Source organism: Rutilus rutilus (genome assembly GCF_951802725.1).
Source record: "Rutilus rutilus genome assembly, chromosome: 10".
Lineage (NCBI taxonomy): Eukaryota > Metazoa > Chordata > Actinopteri > Cypriniformes > Leuciscidae > Rutilus > Rutilus rutilus.
Genome location: NC_140215.1, coordinates 15,391,701 through 15,409,487, shown reverse-complemented (window position 1 = coordinate 15,409,487; position 17,787 = coordinate 15,391,701). Strand labels below are relative to the sequence as shown.

At 37.0% G+C, this 17,787-nt stretch overlaps 2 protein-coding genes across 2 annotated transcripts; one reads left to right on the top strand and one right to left on the bottom strand.

Moving 5' to 3' along the window:
- Positions 1-487: 487 nt before the first annotated feature.
- Positions 488-4,450, bottom strand: otc (ornithine transcarbamylase). Its single transcript, XM_084422237.1, has 10 exons — positions 4,354-4,450; positions 3,609-3,747; positions 3,422-3,503; positions 3,203-3,290; positions 2,963-3,116; positions 2,773-2,895; positions 1,729-1,782; positions 1,317-1,466; positions 998-1,135; positions 488-914 (listed from the first exon to the last, which is right to left on the bottom strand). Exons 1-10 carry the CDS (start codon positions 4,422-4,424, stop codon positions 855-857), a joined length of 1,059 nt encoding a protein of 352 aa, XP_084278363.1. The 5' UTR covers positions 4,425-4,450; the 3' UTR covers positions 488-854.
- A 308-nt stretch (positions 4,451-4,758) lies between these two features.
- On the top strand, positions 4,759-17,230 carry rpgra (retinitis pigmentosa GTPase regulator a). The gene is made up of 13 exons (XM_084420498.1): positions 4,759-4,874; positions 5,263-5,388; positions 5,485-5,577; positions 5,675-5,737; positions 6,270-6,428; positions 6,534-6,683; positions 6,786-6,941; positions 9,533-9,688; positions 10,083-10,207; positions 10,304-10,558; positions 11,418-11,610; positions 11,811-11,881; positions 11,976-17,230. The coding sequence occupies exons 1-13, from the start codon at positions 4,844-4,846 to the stop codon at positions 16,839-16,841; spliced, it is 6,444 nt and encodes a 2,147-aa protein (XP_084276624.1). The 5' UTR covers positions 4,759-4,843; the 3' UTR covers positions 16,842-17,230.
- Positions 17,231-17,787: the final 557 nt, after the last annotated feature.

Below are 17,787 nucleotides of genomic sequence, written 5' to 3'. Positions count from 1 at the left end.
CATATCATCATATGAACTAGTTGATAGTTGATTTTGTATTTCAAATATGTATTTTTAATACATGTATCTGAAATACTGCCCATCCCTGTGCATATCAGTCTGATCTCAGTCTTATCTGAAACTGCAGGGCAGCTGCCAGTGAAAAGTCATACAGAAACTAAAAAAACTACAACAACCAAACCATGCACACCATTCCACATTCATGCTAAAACACACACATTTCTTTTTATGATAAGATCAGGCGTAACATGAAAATACCACAGTGGTTTTAAATGAATGCCCACACTCTGAATCATGTCACACTGCTGGACTCATTGTAGTGTACTTGTATTTCTGTCCTGTGCAGAGTTAGACATACAAGGGATGACCTGAGAGAGTCTATCTGTTATGTAAAATGTTTCTAAGCAATTTAAGGTGACATGAATGCTGCATCACATAATTACATATAAACCCCAAGAGATACAATAACGGCCATTATACAAAGAGAAAATGAATAGCATTATTTATTTATTTCGCTTAGTGCACTTTGCAACCCATTTCTGTTGTAAAAAAAATTGCAGTGTCCATCTGACCCCTTGTAATTTAAAGAAATCAGAACATATCAAATGTTTTATAATACATACCATTTCACACAATGTCACAGTACCCTCTATAGGTCATAAAGGTATTTGCACAACTGAAATACTTGAATAATTTGTTGTGAAAAGTTTTTTTTTATACAATTAATTGATCAATTCATTAATTATTTCTCTATTAAACCCCCCATTTTCAAAGATTTTTGAGACACATTATTGATACAAAAGCAGAAGATGACAGTATTCTGCTGGTTTAGTTTTTTTGTTATGTTTTTCTAATTAAAATTTGAGTTTGGGAATTTGCGGCCTATAGTCCGTCAGGATGCACACCATCAAACCCTGAAGAAAACACATAGAAACATTATTTAACAAACATAAATGCATTATTAATGCTCACATCTTTACATATAGGTACACTTTACCATAATGGTCCACTTGCGGTTCTCAGCTTCAGTAAACACGAGGGAACGGGGTGAGTAGAAAACTTCATCGTCTACTTCCTCTGCTTTACGTGGGAGACAGTGTAGAAACGTCCAGTCTGGTGCAGCCACACTTCCTGCCTGTCAACAGTTCAACAGAAACATAAAAATACAACAACTGCATAACACTATTCAGAAGCAAGTTTTTCATTTCCACAACAAGGCTGCATATAAATGCATTATAATTCAGAGTAAATCATACTAACATAATGGAATGAAAAGTCTACATCAAACTAGACAAAGTTGATGGATGTTTGTCAACCTGCATTGTGATCTGGTAACCATGGAAATCTTTCAGTCTCTTCTTCTTCTCCTCCTCTTGGCCCATGCTCACCCAAGTGTCAGTAACCAGCACATTACTGCCCCGTGCTGCCTCCACTGGATCCGTCAGGAATTGCAACTTGGTACCAAACTATTGCATGGATATCATGATTAGCTAAACATTGCATTTACTATATAATACATACATACTATACATAAGCTAGTGAACAAAAATAAATATATAAACAATTTTGCACAGATTTATTTTGTTGTTCAAGGCAATTTTTAAAGAATCATTTCACATACATAGACAAACACAAATGCCTATAATGCAAATGCATGGTATAAAGCATTCCTTATAAAGATAAAGCAGACAATTTAAAGAGACAATTGTATTGTAGGGTAGTCTATACCTGCTTAGATAAACGCTGAGCCTCTTGAGTGACGTTAGCATCTGGCTCATAACCCTAAAAATAAGGAAAAATCATTTCAGAGTGGTGCGAATTAAAATAAATAAATACAATACACACACACACACATATATATATATATATATATATATATATATATATATATATATATACACAACCGTTCAAAAGTAGGTAAGATTTTTTATATTTTTGAAAGAAGTCTCTTATGCTCACCAAGGCTGCATTTATTTGATGAACAATACAGTAAAAACAATTATATTTTGAAATAATAGTACAATTTAGATAAACACTTTTCTATTGAAGGGGGTGGATTGGAATCCACTGCTGCTTCAATGTATATGTAATGAGTGATTATAATCAAGGTATTAATCAATATTTTTTCCTTCTAAATATCAAATGAGTTGAATGACTTCTCTGGAGATTTTACTTTGTTATAGAAGTTACCAGTGTGATTACTGAAATGTTCTTTCCATGTATTCTTTAATGTCTGTATTTGATATCCGAATGCAGTAACAGTGCTTGCTTATTTAGCCCGGCTTCCAGAAATGACACATCGGTGTGTGTGTTAGTCTTTTTGGTTACAGGTTAAGGAACCACTGGCATTATTGGAGATTTAATGAGTTGTTGTTCTGGACATGCTGGTGCCCAGCAACCAAAATCTGCGACCAGGAAGATCACAACGTGCCTAACTTCAGGGTCCGAGTTTTAGCTGCATAATCGATGGAGATATGCTTCAGTCGAGGTATATGTGTGGAAAATTACTATGTTTATATTTTTCTTAGCCAATGAGAATCATTGAACCTGAAGCAGGGACGTAGCTTAGACCTTGGTGAACGGTATAACTGCTGTGATCTTTGTAACTGTAAGTGGGGCGGCCTACGAACTCCTGTGTGAGTCTTGAAGCTGACTTCTGCTGATGAAACTATCTTCAGTAAAACTTTTCTTCAATTTATTATAATTCTGAACACAAGACAGTAATAGCGACAGTATGCATGTATATGACACAGTTCTGAAAGTGGCGCAAACCTTGGGTGTGGCCACTTTTAGATTGACACCTAGTTTAGCCAATGACATCATGAAGGAGTGAAGAACGTTGTTTCCATCACCTATCCAAGCCAGAGTGAGGCCTTTTAATGAGCCGTAGTGCTCCTGTAAGAGAGAAAAAAAACACATGAGTGAATGTACTTCAGTTTTTGTATGTGTAAGTGTTTTGTACCTGCAGTGTCAGTAGGTCAGCCAGAATCTGTACAGGGTGGTAGAGGTCAGACAGGCCATTGATGATTGGTATAGAAGCGTCTTTATCCAGGAGCTCCAGAGATGAGTGACTATACACCCGAGCTAACACGATATCAGCCAAACCAGAAAGCACCCTGCCATACATACCCACATTTAAGACCATGTCAAGGCCTCACAGTATTGAGTCTAAGTAATGTTTACAATGTGTTTAAATTCAGACCTGGCCGTGTCTGTGGTGCTTTCATTGATGCCTAGATGAATATCTTGGGGTGTGAGAAAACATGGATGGCCACCCAACAGAGAGAAGCCTAGTGAAAAAGAGAGAGAGAGAAACTGTCTATGTGTCAAATCCTTTGTTCTGTATCATTCTATTCATTCATTTTGTTCAGAGACCGCACTGATAAATAGCCCTTTCACAAGCTTGAATACTGAATGGCACCTGTTTCAGTGGACATGCGGGTCCTAGTGCTCCTCTTTTCAAATATCATGGCAATAGATTTGCCTTGAAGTAATGGGACATACTGTACATAAAAAGAGGAATAAATTAACATTGTTTATAAGTCCTGAAATGGTGAGATTTCCAATCAGTAAGTTCAGTAGTTGCGGTAGCCTATATTTTGCAGTACCTCGCCCCTGTGCTTTATTCGATGCTTTAGGTCAGCAGAAACCCACAGGATATGTTTAATTTCCTCTGCATTAAAGTCCTTTAGTGTTAGAAAGCTGCTGCCCTTCAAGTTAACGCTCTTCAACGTTGCGATTCCCACTCTGTGGACATGAAATACGCATGATACAGACGGAAAACTGCTTGAATATTAGAAAAAAAGAAGAGAAAAGAAAACTCAAACACACTTTATGAAAATAGTTAATGTAAAACAACATTTTAAATAACATTTTCAAATTATTATTTAGATTTCATGACGTCATAAATTGAAAGAATAAATTGTATAGGTTATTTCTCTATATAAATATATATAAATATATATATAAATGGTTAAAAACAAAAGTATCAGAATCTAAAGAATACATGCTCCTTTATGAAAATATATAAATTCAGGAAAAATGTTAAATGTTAATGTTTTGTTAAAATATCAGTGTTATTGGCCAATTACTCATTAATTTAATTTATTAATTAAAATGTAGGTACTTTTTTTTGTTGCTTAACAGATAAGTGTGTTACTATACATTAAAACAAGAACATTATTCAAACTTTCATGACACTCATGATGACTTCTTAAAATTTAAATTAATTGTCTGTTAAGCATTATGAAATGTAATAATATTTGTTAATATTAATGATAAATAAAATCATTAATTAATTTGTTAAACAGCAGCAAACCATTTTTCTTGTTTATGGCAAACTTTGCGACTCACCTTAAATTCCGGCTCTGGCAACATCTTGCAAATTTCAGACTACAATATATTCTGTTTTTGAGAGCAAACATTTTACTAACATATAAAGCTCAAAGCTGGCACAACCAAATTAATGCATTTCCACGTGCTCCCTGCCATACAGCATTGTGGGCGTGGCTAATGGGATGTAACTGGGCGTGGTGAGTGACAGTTCTTGTGCATGTTCTCATTTATCCCTGACATCGGATGCTAAATTCTCTCTCTCTCTCTCTCTCTCTCTCTCTCAGTTAAAATACTCAATAAATATAATTTTTCTTTTCTTAATTAAATAATTATATAATTGAATAAATAAAAACTGTACAGTTACAACAAAGTGCGAACACTTTATTCGGTTTTTTTTTTTTGCATCGATTGTCAAGGTAACGTATACTTCCGGTTCGACTTTATCTCTTCAGCAGGGAACAGCTGAAAGTTCAGGAATGTCATCTGAAGAACTGAGGTGTAGAAGGTAATGACAGGAGAAACAGACACAGAAATACCAGGTAAGATGTGTATTTTTATAGTGACACATCTATCTATCTATCTATCTATCTATCTATCTATCTATCTATCTATCTATCTATCTATCTATCTATCTATCTATCTATCTATCTATCTGTCTGTCTGTCTTTTTATCTATATATTTGTCTATCTGTGTATGTGTATGTGTATTTTAGCATGTGCTTGTAAGACTCTCTTTGTGTGACACCATAATCATGCCTTTGATCTCCTAGACTCTAGAGCATTATACCCACACAGGCTATTCTGGGAAGCTGGAAGCTTTCTAAGGATTTAAATGGGCCGTCTTGCTGAGCATGGGGAGGTTTGCTCTTTGCTCCGGATGTGAACAATTGCGAGATGTTGTACTGAACATATGTTTCCTTATTGCAGATACAGGTGCTGTATTTACCTTTGGAAATAGTAAAATAGCAAACAATGTGCCCAGCAGGTTATGGTTAAAGAATGATATACCTGTGCACATCTCATGCGGACAATCACACTCAGCCTTTGTAACAGGTTGTAACCTCTCTATATTCTCCTTGTAATTTTGTAACTATAGCTATATGTTGTAATACATACTATATTTTTGTCTCTTTACTGATCTCTTTTCAGAGCAGGGCCGTTTGTTTGTGTTTGGAAGTAATAACAGCGGTCAGCTTGGTCTACAAGCCAAAGGTCCAGTTAAAAAACCAGTCTGTGTTAAAGGTTAGACATAAAGGTGCATACAGTATACATTTATGCATATGTTTTATAATAATTTAGCTCTGTGTTGTCTTATTTATCTTCTTATTCGTCCACACAGGTCTTAAAGGGGAGAGAGTTCAGCTGGTTGCCTGTGGGATTGATCACACACTCGTAAGCACCTGTAAGCAAAGCCTTTTACTGTAGTTTCATATTACGGTATACACTATTGTTAAAAAGATTGGCATCAGTAAGATGCTTTAAATGGAAGATGTTTTTGGAAGAAGTGTAATATTATTTCAATTTATACTAGTAATATTATGAAATATAATAAAAATAAGTAAAATTGCTGTTTTCTATTTTAATATGTTTTAATTTATTTCGGTGATGGCAAAGCTGAATTTTCATCATCATTACTCCAGTCTTCAGTGTCACATGATCCTTCACTCTATGCTTAATATGCTTAATATTTTTTGTGAAAACCATGATTCATGATTCTTTGATGTTCAAAAGAACAGCATTTATTTGAAATACAAAAATCTCTTGTAAAAATGAATGGTCTTTACTGTCACTTTTGATCAATTTAATGTGTCCTTACTGAATAAAAGTATTCGTTTTTCTTTTCTTTTTTTTATGTTACTGACCGTAAACTTTTAAACAGTAGTTTATATTTTAAAAAGAGAATTGTAAGTGAAAGTGTCTGTGGGTTTTTCCAGCACAAGGGGAGATTTTTGCGGCTGGAGGAAACAGTGATGGCCAGTTGGGACTGGGCCACTGTAATGCCAGTGACTCTTTCCAGCGCCTCCGCCCCTTTTGTGACTATTCTCCAATCAAATTGCTCTCTGCAGGTGGCCACACCTCTGCTGCACTTACAGGTAACATTGAAATGCAACTGAAATTCTCCTTCATAGTAGATATAAACCTACTATTATAAATGCAAATGCATTTATATATTTAAATAATAAATCTGCATATTTCAGAGGATGGCAGGCTGTTTCTGTGGGGTGATAACTCTGTTGGTCAGCTTGGTTTGGGGAATGACAGTCATGCCTTGTTGCCTAAAGAGCTGAAATTGGGACAACCCATTCAGTCGGTCTCATGTGGATACAGACACTCAGCTCTGGTCACAGGTGAGCGCCTGTCAATCAACACTATTCATAAGCATGAACAATGCTGTTATTTATTTTTTGAGGGTGCACTGAATAAATTGTTGGGGATTTGGTATGTTTCAGATAATGGGGATGTTTTCACTTTTGGGGAAAGTGCAGATGGACGACTGGGTCTTTCTGCTCATCAGCTGGCCAATCACAGTTGTCCCCAGCGAGTAGAATCTCTGCACAGGGTTCTGCAGGTGGCATGCGGAGGCAAGCACACACTTGCCTTCACAGGTGATGGAGATGTACACATACAGTGCCTTAAAAACATTTGAATGAATGTATATTACATATATTTTATTATCCATTAGATTTAGGTTTAAAATTGAAATGCCACTTGGTTTGATATGTTGTTATCTAATGCAGTGACATTAATACATTTTTTAAGTGTGGCTTAATGTTACGTGACAGCAGGGATGAGGAGAGGCAAGAATCCAAGCGTTTATTCAAAATAACACAAACACAGGTAATCCAGACAGGTTAAAGAACATAATCCAAACAGGGAAACCAGAATGCAACAGCTTACACGGGATGTTAAACCCATGTTAAGGGACCACAGGTGAGAACTAATCAGGGTGGACAAACAAGGGACACACTATAGAAAGTAACAAGGGACATAGCAACATAGGAAAAGAACACAGAAACAATGGAAACAGGAAAAAAAATCAACTTAAAAGTCCTAAACAAAACCGGGGAAACAAGACAGGAATCATGTTCAAATACTTCTTGAGACTTCTTGATACTTCCCTGAACGCACACCATATGACAGGGTTCACACGGGTCCTTGAAATCCTTGAAAGTTTGTGAAACTGAAAAAAGGCCCTGGAAGGTATTTGAAAATAAACATACATAGATACAGGTCCTTGAAAGTTCCTTGAATTTATTTTGTGCAGGAAGTTTTCTGGAATAAATTCCATATAATTCCCTCCGGTCCGCTAATATGTTATTTCACCAACACTTCGTGGCCTATGCATACTAGCTTGCTTCACTGTAAATTTTTACTAAATTATACTGTAAAAATTACTAAATTAGTTGGACTTACTTAAAAAAAGCATGCAAACCGATTGCCTTAAAAAAAACAAGTAAAGTGAAATAGAAATAGTATGTGGTACTGACAAATGTTTAGTTAGTATACTTCACTTACACAAGAGTTCTAGTAACTAAAAAAGAACTGTAGAGAGTACTTGATAATTTACTTTAAATAAAATATAATTGTTACCATTGTTGTGTTTTGCAGGCTGAATGTTGAAGTCTGTGACTCAAGTATGATCAATTGCAAGATTGTCACAAATATAGAGGGATTATATAAACCCAATTAAAAGTTTCACAAAGTGTTTAGGACATAAGTGTTAGCAACAAAATTATAAAAGATCATTAATTGACATGAAATATAGTAATGTTATACATCATTCATACATACATACAAACATAGCCTATATATATATATATATATATATATATATATATATATATATATATATATATATATATATATATATATATATATTACTTCTCTTCCTTTGAAACCGAATAACTGATTTCTTGTTGCAATCGCTGCATCAATGGGAAGAGAATTACAGTAGTATAAATGAAGTTTCAAGTGCCCAACCAAAGGGATCACTAATCATCATAATGGTGACTAAAAACATTTTAGGAAAATTAACATCAGTTTATGAAGTCAGCTTATGTGATGTTCTCTCAAATTTTTCACTTGTATTAAAATTTCAACATTCAAGATGACTTTGGGAAATGAGTGAATGCAAACAGAGAAAAATAACTGCAGAAGTGGAGGAAATGAGTGAAAAGTCCATTAAGATTTTCCCCGCCTCAAAAACCACACTCAAACCAATCAATTAATCTTAACTTGGGTTTTCTTAGTAAACAAAGCATAGTATGTGAATAGTACAGATTACTAGATTTTTACAATTAAGTTAAGACATTAAGTAAAATTAACTAAAAAGTGTAAGTTAGAATCACTGTTGGATTTTACAGTGTTGATTTACGTTTACGCGTTACATTTAAAGCTACACTATGTAGGATTTTCTCCCATCTAGCGGTGAAATTGTTTATGACTACCAACTGAATATTACTTTCTGAGTGTAAAACCGCGAAAGGCGAAGCTTGAATTTCCAGGTATGTCCCTCTTTGGCTAATGTATTTTTAAGATGGAGGCGCAATATGGCTGCCGCCATTCGAGCGACTCACTCGTATGTATTCTAAATGGCAGATTCTACACTTACGAGAATACTTGATTAGTTGATAGAAGTAATTACACATTGAATTACACATATCATTTTGAAAGAACAAAGTGTTTTTTGCTAAGAATCAACTTAAAAAATGACACAGTGTAGCTTTAAGTGTTTCCCACGTGAGGTACTTTGTGTGGTACGTTGCCATGACATTCACGTGCGCACGAAACTACTATGATGATACCTCAACGTTTCATGCATAAGTTAATATCAGATCATTTTACAAATATTCTTCAGTTTTATGCAAAACAGAAATGTGACAAATAGAATATCAGATCTCTGTCATATGGCCAAAAAAAAAAGCAAAAAAAAAAAATGACACATGAAACCGGTAACACGATGTAACCTTGATCTCACTTGAAATGTGTCCCCACATTAAGTCCTTGAATTTGAGGGTATTGGACCTGGAAAGTCCCTGAAAGGTCTTTGAATTTGAAGTTAACCAAGGTGTGGGAACTCTGATATGAAATTATACACATACAATTATTCCTCTCTTTCCCCTTTTCTCTCATTTTTTGTCTTAAACATTGAATGTTCATGATGTTTTTAAATGAATTGTATGTCCCTTTTCTGTAGAGGATGAGTTATATTCTTTTGGCCGTGGGGAGTTTGGGCAGTTGGGGTTGGGGACGATGATGTTTGTGGCAGACGCACCTGTTGCTGTCGGCCACTTCAGGAAAGGCAGGGTCACTCATGTCACATGTGGCGAAAACCACACTGCGCTTATAACAGGTAAGATATACAGACTGTTAACTAAAAGCTGTCAGAGGATTCAAATAAATGATTAAATAAATGATTAAAATAAATTATTCCTTTGTCATTTACTAACAAATTTATTGAACAACATGGGTAACATTACATTTACACATTTGGCAGACATTTTTTTTCGAAAGCGACTGGGAGTCGAACCCATAATCTTAGTGTTGCTAGTTCAATACTTTACCAGACGAGCTCTTATTCTGATCAGTCTTTAACAGAATCAAACAGTTGTGTCGTGTAAATGTGTTGACTGCAATAATTACATATACATTCAACATTTGACTTCACATTTACCAGTTCCAAAAAACATGTATTTGTGGTTTATATAGTTAGTTACACATCTTATTTAAATGCACTCATTTCTCAGATAGTGGTCTTCTGTACACATTTGGAGATGGCCGTCATGGGAAGTTAGGCCTTGGAGATGAGAACTTCACCAATCAGTTCAGTCCAACTGTGTGCCAGAGGTTCTTTGATTACTCTGTCATGACTGTACGTTTTTTTGATTGTTTCTTATCATGTTTCTTGTTTTCTTATGTATGTATAACTAAGGAAATATCACATGTGTTCATTGTATATGTGCTGTAGGTGGCATGTGGTTCCAGTCACATGCTGGTGTTCGCACGGCCACGGCAACAGGAAAGTGAAGAAGTTTGTTTAGAGGATGAAGATGTTACCTACTCTTACCTGGACAGGTGTTATACCTCAATGTTACAGGGGCAACCATTAGAGCATATTCCAGACCCAGCACCTGCTCTCGTCTCACAACTGACCTTTCTCCCCTCATCTCTTCCAACCTCTCACCGCTGGAGCCTATCAACACGGGCCAGACGGAGACAGAGGGTATGAAACTGATCTCTTGGGTTACACCAATTAGGTGTTAGACTCCTTGTGGTCTTTGAAGGTTCTATGGCTGATCTTTACACTGCAAAAAGGAGATTTTTCAGCTAAGCACTTTATGAACCAGGGGTTGATTTTTATTTGAGTTAAAGTTAACTCTTTTTTTATAATATGAAGGTCACATTAAAACGTGTAAACTGGTTTCTGTGCCTTTAATGATTTTTTTTTTTTTACCCTTGTCCCTGACCTATTAAAATACTCAAACTTAAAATAAGACAGTCGATAATAAAATATATTAATTATGTTTACAACTATGAGCATCCAAACAAATATATATATAATTATAGCTGTCCCATATTTTGACCACACCACACAATATTGTGAAAGTTTTTTCAAAAGGTTAGTGTACTTGCTTACCAAGGAGCATGACTGAAATTAAATATGAGACATGTAAAAAATCAAGGTAAATATAATTTAAAAAAAAGTGTGAAAATATTATTTAATTGTGTGTGACATTCTTAATGGAAAAATAAAGTATGGAGAGTGTGAAAATATTTGTGTACGTGTGCTTGTTTATATGATTTATGAGGACTCAAATTTGTATAATGACATGGGTATTACACTGGTATTACAACATAAACGTGGTTTTTATTAATATAAAAAATCTAAATGTAAATATTAATTAATATAAAAAAACATACTAAACAATGTTTTATTAAACATGCAGAAGGTTTTCTGTGATGGGTAGGTTTAGGGTTAGGGGATGTAATATACAGTTTGTACAGTATAAAAACCCTTACACCTATGGAATGTCTTCATAATGATAGGTGCACCAACATGGTTGTGTGTATGTGTGTTTCAGAAGAGCTCATCTGCACAGTTTGGTCCAGAATTTTGCAATCTTCCTCCCATTACAACTGGCTTTACTGCACTAGCCCTGACAGGCAACATCCTACAACCCAGATCTCCAACAGACACTCCTAAACGCTTCAGAACTGATGCCCCTGTGGATTCTTCTTCTACCTCAATCACACTGCCTGTCAGCACTCTTCCACGTAAATATTTTAAAATGTTTCTATGTTCTCCCAAGACCTCTCTTTCTAGCCATCCATCTACCATCTATCCAACTGTGATGCTAATATCTCTTACCACAATTATATAATCACTAAATATAGTCATTCTAAATTAATCAAAAAACACTAGCAAGATCCAAACACTTGATTATCAGTATTGACCAGCTTTCTTGCGAATACAGTCACACCCATCACTAAGAGCACAGAGGACTGCCATAGTGTTGGAACATCTGAAAACAGCTTATCAGACAAGGTGAGCAAAAGCTGTGTCACTGTGCTCAAGGTGACGAAATTATTTATTAGAAAACTGTTCATTTAATTGAAGAATGTAATGTTTGATTTGACAGACACGAGAACAGCATAAGCACAAGATGGCAAGAGCCTCTTCTATTGGGAAAGAAGAGAATGTTCCTCAGCAGGCTCTGCCCACTGAAGTACAGGCTGGTTCTGTTTCTCATCCATCAATGACAGAATCTCCACCACCAAGCAATCTTAAACACAAGAAGCCCTGGTCTGGAGATCCAAAGAACGCTGCTATGCAGGAGGAACGTTTTTATGCTACAGAATCACAAAGCAAAATGCAATCTAAAACATACAAAAAATCTATCCAGAGTACAAATAATAAATCTAAAGGCCAAGCAGTAGAGGTCAGATCATCTCCAGAGAGAATGCCAGCTACAGAAATGGAAGGATGCAGTGAAACATGCAGTATTAGTATTGATTCAAGGCACAAAGTTTCAAAAGCAGATCCCAGAGGTCAAGAGGTCACTACTCTTGCTGAGATGGAGCACGAGACCAAGTCGAGTTCACTTAAAATTCAAAATACAAGTTCTCCAGTTCAGGAAGTCAAGGAAGTTAGAACAATGCCTACAAAAGTTTTAGAGGTCAAATCACATAAAATTAAAGAGGAGGGTATTCCAGTAAGAGCTACAAAAAGGGTCAAGTCTCCAGTCAAGGATCAAGACATGCCCTCTGGCAGGATGGAAGTTAGTGGTGTCGAATCAAAACTTCAGGCAGGTCCTGCTCATAAAGACATCAAGCCATCCCTTGAAAAGGCTCAAAAGGTCATATCAACAGTGATCGACACACAAGAACAGGGAAATCCATCAGTCAAAATTCCAGCCAAACTGCAAAACACCCCCAAAAAAGGAAATCATGTTGACACAGAAGAAAACCCTGGTGAACTTACACCAAAGAAAGCTAAGAAGAAGAGATCAGATGTGGAAAGAGCCCCAATGAAAGAAACAGCACCCAAAACACCCAGCCCTCTATCAGTTTCCAAACCCACACGAATGTCTAAAGCAAAAAAGGGGAAACCTGTGGAGGCTGAAAACTCAAACGTCCAGCTTAGAACTGAGATGCAAGCACAAGTCAAAAGGGAAACTGATAGTAAAACGCCTCAGAACTCCAATATATATTTTCCCCCTGTAGAGAACAGAAAATCAGGAGGAGCTGCTGAAATAAGCCAATCCACTTCCAACCTGCAGTCTGAGCATAAAAATAGCCAGTCACCCACTGATAAACTGCTTACTGAACAGAAATATGAATTTCCATCAATTAAAAGCTTAACTCCAGAAAGAGGCCACTCATTTTCCAGTTTATGGTCCAATAACGAATCAGCAACCAGTAAATCTTCCACCATAAAAGAAACTGAATCATCATCTGGTAATTTGTTAAGTCTATCACCACAATACAGGCAGTCACCACTAAATGAAATGAAATTAGATGGCAAATCAGTTGAACCTGAAGAGCCAGACAGGAAGTCACAGGCTGAGCGGAGCATTATGGGTAGTGTAGTTTCACCACTAGCAGCCATGGCTATAGTTAGTGCTGCACCACTACTAATAAAAGCTGCTGAAGTTCTTTCTGAAACTTCACCAGAACAAAGTAATATGATGTCCTTGTGTGCATCAATGTCCCAAGAAGTAGCAGGAAACAATTTCTTGCCAGAACACGAAGTGGACCTGGACAGCACAGTTCAGGATGCATCAGCAATTGAGGAAATAGATGACAGCAGCTCCAAAAAGCAGAGTACACAAGATGTACAAAACAAGCTTGTTTTAGATGAAAACAGAAAAATGGAGAAAGAAATAGATGTGAAGGATAGCGAAACAGAGAGAGTGGAAGAGAGAGGTGAAGAAGAGACTCTCGCTGTGGATGAAGAGGAAAGTGAGGGGGTTGGGCACAAAGAAGCGAACAGTGTTGTTGGAGATGAAGAAGAAAGAGAAAGCGATAATGATAAAGACAGTGACAGTGCTCAAAAAGGAGAGGAGGACAGTGGGGAAGAGGAGGGAGAGGAAGGTGAAAGTGAGGGTGTTGGGCAGAAAGAAGAGAACAGTGTTGTTGAAGATGAAGAAGAAATAGAAAGCGATAATGATGAAGACAGTGACACTGCTCAAAAATGTGAGGAGGATGGTGAGGAAGAGGAGGGAGAAGAAGATGAAAGTGAGGGGGTTGGGCAGAAAGAAGAGAACAGTGTTGTTGAAGATGAAGAAGAGAGAGAAAGCGATAATGATGAAGACAGTGACACTGCTCAAAAATGTGAGGAGGATGGTGAGGAAGAGGAGGGAGAAGAAGATGAAAGTGAGGGGGTTGGGCAGAAAGAAGAGAACAGTGTTGTTGAAGATGAAGAAAGAGAAAGTGATAATGATAAAGACAGTGACACTGCTCAAAAATGTGAGGAGGATGGTGAGGAAGAGGAGGGAGAAGAAGATGAAAGTGAGGGGGTTGGGCAGAAAGAAGAGAACAGTGTTGTTGAAGATGAAGAAGAAAGAGAAAGCGATAATGATGAAGACAGTGACAGTGCTCAAAAAGGAGAGGAGGACAGTGAGGAAGAGGAGGGAGAGGAAGATGAAAGTGAGGGGGTTGGGCAGAAAGAAGAGAACAGTGTTGTTGAAGATGAAGAAGAGAGAGAGAGCGATAATGATGAAGACAGTGAAAATGCTCAAAAGGGAGAGGAGGACGGTGAGGAAGAGGAGGGAGATGAAGATGAAAGTGAGGGGGTTGGGCAGAAAGAAGAGAACAGTGTTGTTGAAGATGAAGAAGAAAGAGAGAGTGATGATGAAGTCAGTGAAAGTGCTCAAAAGGGAGTGGAGGACTGTGAGGAAGAGGAGGGAGAAGAAGAGGAAAGTGAGGCAGCAGGTGAGGAAGAGGATGACAGCAATAGTGGACAGAGCAGTAAAAGTGAGGGAGAGAAGAGTGAAGAAGGAGGAAGTGAAGATGTGACTGAAAGAGAAGAAGAGGAGAATGAGGGTGAAGATGGAGAAATGGAAGAAGAAGAGAATAAAGATGAAGAGAGTGGTGGTGAAGATGAGGAAGAAGAGAGGGAGAGCTGGGATGGAGGGAGTGAGGGAGAGGTGAAAACCGATCCAGAGGAGGAGCAGGAAGGAGAGAACAGTAATGAGGAGAAAACGGAAGTAGGTGAACAATCTGACAGTGAGGATGAAAATAAAAATGTGAGATCAGATGAAGAGGAAGGAGAGAGCGAAGAAAATGATGGGAGTGAAGAGGAAGAGAATGAAACAGAGGAAGGAGAGGGAGAACAGGAAGAAAAGGGAGACGAAAAGAGTGAGGAAGAAGAGGTAGGAAATGAAGATGAGGAGGAAAATCAAGAAGAAGAGACTGATCATGAAGAGGAGGAGGGAAACGGAGACCAGGCAAAAGAGGAGGAAGAAGAAGAGAATGGCGAAGAAGAAGAGGGTGAAGAAGATGAGGAAGAGGAGGAAATGGAAAATAATGAAGAACTGAAAGACAAAAAAGATGGAGTAACAAACAATGAAGAAGAGGAGGGAGATGAGAGTGCGAGAGAGAGAGAAGAACAACAGGATGAGCTGGAAGCAAAAGACGAAGAAAAGGTTTCCGAGAAAGATGGAGATGAAGAAAGACAGGAAGGGAGTGACCAGCTTGAGGAAGATGATGGAGAAAAAGAAGAGGAAATGGATACAAGTGAAGTGAAATTTAGAGGAGAAGAGAATCTGGATCTCTCAGAGACACAGGAAGTGGACAGAGAAGATGAAGATGATGAGGTAGACAAGCTGAATGAAATGATGGAAGAAAAGAATGAGGAAGAGAAAGGAAGTGAGGAAGAAACAGAAGAGGAGGAGAAAGAAACAGACAAGAAGGAAGAGAATAAAAAAACAGACAGAAGTGGGAGGAAACAGACAGAAAATAATGAGGAAGAAACAGATCAGAAAGAAAATATAAAATCAGAGATAAACAGGCGGAAACAGAAAGAATCTACTGAAGAGGAAGAAGAAAATGAAGAAGAGAGTGAGGAAGAGGAGGAGGAAGAAGCAGAGCAGAAAGAAATGAAAATAAAAACTGAAAAAAACAGGAGGAAACAGATAGAAACTAGTGAAGAAGAAGAACAGGAAGAGAGTGAGGAGGACGAGGAAGAAGAAACAGAGAGGGAAAAAATGAATATAAAAACTGAGAGAAACAGGATGAAACAGAGAGAAACTAGCGAAGAAGAAGAAGAACAGGAAGAAGAGAGTGAGGAAGAGGAGGAGGAGGAGGAAGAAGAAGCAGAACGGAAAGAAATGAATATAAAAACTGAGAAAAACAGGAGGAAACAGAGAGAAACTAGTGAAGAGGAAGAATGGGAAGAAGGTGATGAAGAGGAGGAGGAAGAAACAGAGAAGAAAGATGAAAATATTAAAAAAGATAAACATGAGAACAAGCAAAGAGGAAATACTGATGAGGAAGAAGAACAGGCGGAAGAGGGCGAGGAAGAGGATGAAAAGGAGGAGGAAGAAACAAAGCAGAAAGAAAAGGATATAAAAACTGAGAAAAACAGGAGGAAACAGAGAGAAACCAGTGAAGAGGAAGAAGAACACGAAGGAGAGAGTGAGGAAGAGGAAGAGGAAATAGCAGAGCAGAAAAAAACTGAGAAAATTGGGAGGATACTGACAGAAACTACTAAAGAAGAAGAAGAAGAAGAAGAGGAAGAAGAAGAAGAAGGTGAAGAGGAAGAAGGTGAGGAAGAGGAGGAAGAAGAAGAGGAGGAAGAAGAAGAAGAAAAGACCAAAAAAGTACCAAAACAGAGAGACAAACCAAATGTGTTACCTGCACGCAGACAGGCTAGTGCACAGAGAGACAGACAGAAGACTAGACAAAGAGATCAACAGAATGTTAAAGGGAAGAAGCAAACAGATGGTGCTCAGGACCCTCAGTTCTGGAACAGTGTCCTACCACAGTATCTGAACCTTAAATGACCCCAAAGTCTGCACACTACAAGCACAGACTCCCTGAACATCTGCAATTACAGTTCACAGGACATTTCAAAAGTGCTGTGAATCACAGTTCTTTAAACGGTGAAACTTAAAAGTGTTGGCGATGGAGCTAAACATGATACATAAACATAAAATATGGTTTGTGTTATGGTTTGTATTCTGCTTTAGTATGACGTATGGCTCTAAAAGGGCTGGTTGTTTCTCACTTCTATATGAGGATTCTTGATTATCAAGTGCCTTGACTAAATGATTCCATATATATTCTGTTACAGTATATATTGTCATAGTGTTTATTAATGTTATTTTTGAAGCACAGATGTGTGAAGTATTTGTTTCTGTGTACACAAAGAAAAATAAACCAGACAGTGAATATTTTCATGTTCTGTTCTATTGACATTCCTTTTTCAAGACCTGGTCTGTTATTAGCAGCATACCAGACTACTGTAAATAATAACTGCAATTTAAAAGTGCAAGAGAACAAACAGTCACGCACCTACATACTATGATTTGACTGTAAAGTTGATACGATTTTGCTGTGAGTACGTGTGAAATTAGTTTTTATGAAATACAATGTTATATCGCTCTAAATTTTGAGATGTTTATCTGTTCACTGTAAAATAAATATGATCAATAAGTTATGACAACATATGTTTTACATTGCTTTAACTCATCAAAATAAGTTAAGCAATTTTCAACTTTGTTTTACAAGTTATACAAGATTTCACTAATTTTTAAGTCAGTTTAATGTAATTTAAGTTGAAATGACTTAAACAACCAAGGTGATTGTACTTGAAAATATAATATAAATGGGTGAAATGTCTTTGCAGACCAAAAAGAATTTGAACTAAATCTTATCAACTTCTTTAACTGTTCAGTGCATAATTTCCCCCTTAAATATACAAGAAGTAAATTATTCTAAAAATAAATA

Excerpts from the sequence above, each read along its gene's own strand:
- rpgra (XM_084420498.1), top strand. The coding sequence starts at position 4,844 with ATGACAGGAGAAACAGACACAGAAATACCAG. Across the intron at positions 4,875-5,262 it reads AACAGACACAGAAATACCAG|ATACAGGTGCTGTATTTACC; the intron begins GTAAGATGTGTA and ends TCCTTATTGCAG. Across the intron at positions 10,559-11,417 it reads GGGCCAGACGGAGACAGAGG|AAGAGCTCATCTGCACAGTT; the intron begins GTATGAAACTGA and ends TGTGTGTTTCAG.
- otc (XM_084422237.1), bottom strand. The coding sequence starts at position 4,424 with ATGTTTGCTCTCAAAAACAGAATATATTGTAGTCTGAAATTTGCAAGA. Across the intron at positions 1,467-1,728 it reads CTCAGCGTTTATCTAAGCAG|TTTGGTACCAAGTTGCAATT; the intron begins GTATAGACTACC and ends TCCATGCAATAG. Across the intron at positions 915-997 it reads ACCGCAAGTGGACCATTATG|GGTTTGATGGTGTGCATCCT; the intron begins GTAAAGTGTACC and ends TGTTTTCTTCAG.